Source organism: Enhydra lutris, unplaced genomic scaffold (assembly GCF_002288905.1).
Source record: "Enhydra lutris kenyoni isolate GAN:26980312 unplaced genomic scaffold, ASM228890v2 scaffoldscaffold12, whole genome shotgun sequence".
In the NCBI taxonomy this organism is placed as follows: domain Eukaryota; kingdom Metazoa; phylum Chordata; class Mammalia; order Carnivora; family Mustelidae; genus Enhydra; species Enhydra lutris.
The window spans coordinates 48,148,384-48,154,099 of NW_019154096.1; the positions used below are offsets into that span (position 1 = coordinate 48,148,384).

Sequence of the window (5,716 nt, forward strand, 5' to 3'; positions counted from 1 at the left end):
GGCACAGCATGGGAAGCGGCCCCTGTGTGCAGGACCAAGCAGGCACAGTGTCCAGCCCTGCAGCGCCACCTGCTGGCCCCATTTTCTCCTCTCACTTACAGCCAACACCGCAAACGCAAAGAAATGTCATTCTGCCCTTCTCAACAAGCCTACAGTAAAAACATTAGCTCCCTTTAGACTCTGGGAAGCTATAAACATTTCCAATTTTCTCTTTTTCTAGTGAAACTTGTATGTCATAGCTTTCTGGGGAAACAAGTGAAAATGGGTTCAGTAAAGCACAGCTATTTTTCTACCCACTTTACTGCTCAACAACCTTCCAGGGCTCCGCATTACTAAAAGAACCAAATTCATGGTCCTTAAGCACCTGGTGGTCCTCTGTGATCTAACTCCAGACCACGTGGGGATTCTCCTGCAACCCTGGACACCCTGATACTTTCTGAGCAAGTCTCCGGCTTTCTCACCTCAGAGCCCCCAGCGCCCACTGTGTTTTCTCAGTCCTCGATGCCTCCTTCCGAGTCTCCTCTCATTAAAATCCCCCTTAAATGGCCAGATGGATGATAAACAAGATGGGCTATAGACACACTGTACAACATTCAGCTTTAAAAAGGAAAGAGATGCTGACACCTGCCGCAATATGGACGCACCCTCAGGACATTACGCTCAGTGAAACAAGCCAGTCACAAAAGACACACGCTGTATGATTCCCCTCCCAGGAAGTGCTTGCAGCAGTCACATTCATGGAAACAGAAAGCAGATTGGTGGCTTCCATGGGCTGGGGGAGGGGGCTTCGAGGAGCTAGCGATGAATGGGTACAGAGCTGCAGTTCCGCAAGACAGAGTTCTGTGGATGGGTGGTGCTCACAGGTGCACAATGGTATGGCCATAGCTGATGCCTACAAACTGAGCACTTAAATATGGTTAAGACAGTAAATCTCATGTTAGCTATGTAGCTCACCATAATTTAAAAATTAAAAATAAAGGGTGCCTGGGTGGCTCAGTGGGTTGAGCTGCTGTTTTCGGCTCAGGTCATGATCTCAGGGTCCTGGGATCGAGTCCCGCATCCGGCTCTCTGCTCATCAGGGAGCCTGCTTCCCTCTCTCTCTCTCTCTCTCTCTCTCCCTGCCTCTCTGCTACTTGTGATCTCTCTCTGTCAAATAAATAAATAAAATCTTCAAAAAAAATTAAAAATAAAAAGCCTCCTTGTTTCCTGCAAATTTGGAATTTGATCCAGAGCAAGATGGAAGTTTGAGAAATCTAGGACCCTTTCTCCTAGTCCTGAGGCTGAATTTCACCCCAAAGGAGAAGATCCACATTGAATCTTTTGGAGTTTATCACCAAACCCTGCTGCAGGCCAAGCCTCGCATGTGGGGCCTCACTGATGGTGGGCCTGGTACTTTATGTGCACCGTTTCCCCTGATGCTTTAAACCATCTGTGAAGGGTGCCTGCATGGCTCAGTTGGTTAAGCGTCTGCCTTCGACTCAGGTCATGATCCCAGAGTCCTGGGAACAAGTCCTGCATTGGGCTCCCTAGTCAGTGGCTAGTCTGCTTCTCCTTCTCCATTGCCCCTCCCCCTGCTTGTTCTTGCACTTTCTCTCTCTCAAATAAATAACATCTTAAAAACAAAACAACAACAAAAAAACAGCCATCTGTGAAGTAGCCATTATTAGCCTCCCTGGACATGTGTGGAAACTAGGGCTCAGAGAGATGGGCAACCCGCCTGCGGTCTCCAGGGAGGTCACAGGCAGATCCTGGATGCCAATGCTGCAAGGGCTGGGCTGCTTTATGAACCTGAGGCTTTCTCAAATGACAGTAGCCCTCACTGAGTGCTTTCCTATGTACCTGCCCTGAGCTTTAACCATTTCATCTCAAATGAAAACAGGGATTTGAGCTCCTTCCCCCAAGAGCCTTCTGCACACAGTGGATGTATGGACTGGAATTTATGCAGTTTCATTCCATGAGAATTTACTATAGCTACATATTAAGAGATAATGGGAGAGATTATAAAGATCTGTTATCTCCCTTCTTCTTTTTAGCAAAATTTGTATTTTCTTTGGGGCAAGAAGATATTCATCCCAGGGAGGAAAGAACTCTAATTCTCAACTGGATGTGGCCATGTGACTAAATTCTGGTCAAATTAAATGTAATGCTATTGTGCGACTTCTGGGAAAGAAAAAGCTGGCTTATCTGAATAGAGCAGTCCCTATTCAGCCCTTCTTCCTTCCTGGGGCTTGAAGATGGTTGTGATGGCTGGAGCACCAGCTGCCAACTAGAGCCATGAGGTAACCTTGCGAATGGAAGCCACGGGCTTGGTAGATGGAGCACAAGATGGAAGGAGTTCGGATCTTGATGAGCACGGAATGGCCACCTCAGTGAGCCTGGGCTTTAGGTCCTTCTCTGTAACATGAAGGCATTTGACTAGATGAGTTCTGCAATATCTGTGCCCTAGGTTGGGACAGAATGGACTGACTTTTCTCCTCTCTTAGTTGAAGGGTTTTGCACCCACTTACTCAGAGTAGAGTAAGTTGTGGTTTCTCACAGGTTTTGATAAAACGGCCATTCTCTAGGGTTGATCCCCAAATCACTTGTCAGTTGGCCCTAATACCGGAACTTCATACAGCATATGACTCATTCCTTCCAAAATGCACAGGTACAACAAGCAAAGGGGGAAACTGCTGGTAGAACAATATCCTTTTAGCATAAAAGGAGAACTTTTCCCGTAACTTCCTGTGCTCGTAAACTGCCAATTTCTCTAAGAAGCCTGGGTCTGGGGTCCATCAGGAGGGAACTCTCAGCTCAGGAAGAACTCCCAGGAAGCCCAACCTGGAGCTGGGGGCCTGGGGGAGGGTGGTTACTCTTGCAGAGGGCGCTCTGCTGTGGCCCTCACTGGTGGTCCCAAGCAAGCAACTCACTCCCTCCCTTGGTGCAGGTGAAACAGGCTTCACGGTCTGCATCGCCAGCTCTCTCTTCACAGGAGAGCACTTCAGGGAAAGGAGGAAAGAACAAGGGAACACAGGCCTTCAGTGAAACCCTGTGCCTTGAGGAAGGCCACAGAGCCGAGTATGGGGTGCCATCCACAATGCAGAGCCCCACGGGTGGTCCCTGGGTGCCTCAGGCCTCAGAGCTCACACCCTGGACAAGTTGAGGCCGGCTTTGTGCCTCTCGGTAAGGTTTGTAAACAAAATCACAGGCGTGAAGCACCTCCCGTAGCCGCACACAGTGTGGGATGCTTGTGCCGTGCAGGACACCGGATCCTCACACCGAGCTTAGAGAAGAGGATTTTGACCCCCGAGTGAGCCCAGAAAGGTCACCCGGGGAGAATGTGGCCAAACTGGGGGTTCACCGGCTCTCCGGAGTCCATCTACCCAAGAGCAAGAACAAACGCACTGCCCAGCACCCACCTTCTCTGTGCTGTTGATGCCTTTTCCTTCTGCTTGTCCCGGCCCGTGACCTTCACCCAGTCACACACATCAGCCACCACAGAAGCATGGGATGTGGGTTCAAGCCAAACAAATGGCCAAGAGATAAACAGGGGACAAACAGAATCCCACAAGAGTCAAGCTCTCCCTGACGCCTGCAGCCTAAAGCCACGTGACAGGAAACAGCTGGGCAGGTGTGGCTAGGAGCTCACTCATCCTCTGTCTCTGAGCTCTCAGTGGTTTCAAAGCCCGGCTTCCCACCGCTGCTTCCGCCCGCTCAGGGCTGTACTCACCTTTGTTTCAGCCACGACCGACCCGACCCAGGCCCTGCCCAAGAGCCTCCGACCGCACGCCGGCTCGCAGGGTAGATTACCTTTCTCCTCAGACTCTAGGATTTCCTGCAAAACCAGGAATGAAGTGGACTGCTTGGGGGGCTCATTTAACTCCTGTTTCTCTTGAAGCATTTTGTAAACTTCAGATTCTTTGTCGATGACGAGTCCGCTTGGAAGCTGAGAATGGTCTAAGCTGTAAAGAATGTTTGGAAATTCATTAGGACACGTCAGAAGTTAGGAGGCAAAAAAAAAAAAAAATTCACAGGCACCCCCTTCCAAGTAAAGACACCCCTGAATCAGGGGGTGGCTAGGAACGACCCCGCTGGTCGGAGCCCACTCTGAACTCAGCCGTGGGCCTCCAGCCGGGGTTACGAGGCGCTGTTGACGGGGCTGGTTGCTACTTCAATGCGGGAAGAGGCTACTTCCCCAAACAGTTTCAGTAATGTGATTACTTTTTGGCCTAATCCCATGGAATGGGAATGCTGTGCTTCTTCCTTAATTACATAAACAATATTATGTCAAAAAACAATTTAGAAGAGGAGAGATGTTAACCACAACCTGACCACTAAAGGCTTGGCTGGGTCCCCTTGGGACGGGCCGCACGCACACTTCTCATGGGGCAGAAAGCAGCGTTCTTCCTCCTGACGCTATCGACGTCTTTCCAAGTGGTATCAGCGAGGGTCTGTCTCAAGAACCTCTCGCAGCCCCCAGGGCCAAAGGCCCTGGGCTCCTCACTGACCAGTCGGATGGCCGTCTCTACCTTGCCCAGCTCACAGGGCTGGGGGCGAGGGGGAAAGCCCCAGGCACCATGGAGATGGTAACGCACCATCGGAGGCAAAGCGGGGGCTGAGACCTGAGCTTGGTCCCCCAGGATGGGACAGGAGAGGACAGGCTGAGCTGGGGCCGTGTTCCCCGGGGGCCCATTTTCCAGGAGCCTCTGCTGCCTGGTCTGGGAAGGGGTAAAATGGAAGGAGACTCCAGTCAACTCTGTTTGTAAGGTCTGTCCTGCACCCCCTTTTTCAGCACCACCCCTCCCCCGACCATGTGTCCACCCCGCCACGGCTGACGACACAACGGGCCACCTTTGTCGTTTGTCCCTACACTGCTGTCTGCAACCCCAGGACAGTCTCATTTCCAAACAGAGGCCACAGTGACCTACTAAACACAAGAATCACACGGTGTTGTGACGTGGCTCCAAGTGTTCTCATCTGACATCAACCAAATATTTACAGTTTTAATAACAAAATACTAGTTTAATCAAGTTCATCTCCTTTGGAGTAAATATTCGTGACAAAACATAGAAAGGCCCTGAAGAATGCAGCTCTGCCTCCCTCTCCAAACACACGGCCGGCCAGCCTCTGCTCACTAGGCTCTCGTCACACCGGCCTCTGTGCTGTCTCCAGAACACAGCAGCCTCAGAGCCTCACTTTCTGTTCCCAGAGCCTGAAGGGATCTCTCTCCAGATCGCCCCACGGGGGCCGCACTCCCATTCCCCCCTTCCTCTCCATCTCTGCTCAGATGTCCCTCCTTAGAGAGGCCCCCCCACCGGCCCTATTGTGTCTTACCCTCATCCATGGACTCTATGTCCATCTGTCTGTTTTCTCACTGTCCCTCTCCCCATAGAGAGTGAGCCCCAGGAGGACAGAGTCTTGGTCTGTCTTGTTCAACAGCACATTCCCAGAGCCTGGTACAGGGTCTGGGCTCAGCAGGAATGAGGGGGGTGAAATGAAACTGCAGAAGAGATCAATGTGCGACACGCTCTCCCTGCTCCTATGGGGTCACAGGGGACCCTAGAAGGCAACAGGACCTCCCAGGGGTGTGCCAAGGAAACGGCAGCTCAGCCTCCCAGGCCCAGAGCCCCCCCAGGTTCTCAGTCTCCAGTGCTTTTCAGCTCTTATAAATCAAGTTGCTGTAAACGTTTATGAACAGGTGTTTGTGCAACCATAAATTTTTATCTCTTTGGGATAA

The 5,716-nt window shown here is 51.2% G+C and overlaps 1 protein-coding gene across 1 annotated transcript in view; it reads right to left on the minus strand.

The window, feature by feature from the left end:
* The window catches only part of LOC111144915 (PDZ and LIM domain 1), a 46,527-nt gene that overhangs the window by 4,107 nt on the left and 36,704 nt on the right, over positions 1-5,716 (minus strand). The window contains exon 5 of the mRNA XM_022499520.1: positions 3,790-3,941. Within this exon, the coding sequence (XP_022355228.1) occupies positions 3,790-3,941 (152 nt within the window). The remainder of the gene's footprint in view (positions 1-3,789; positions 3,942-5,716) is intronic.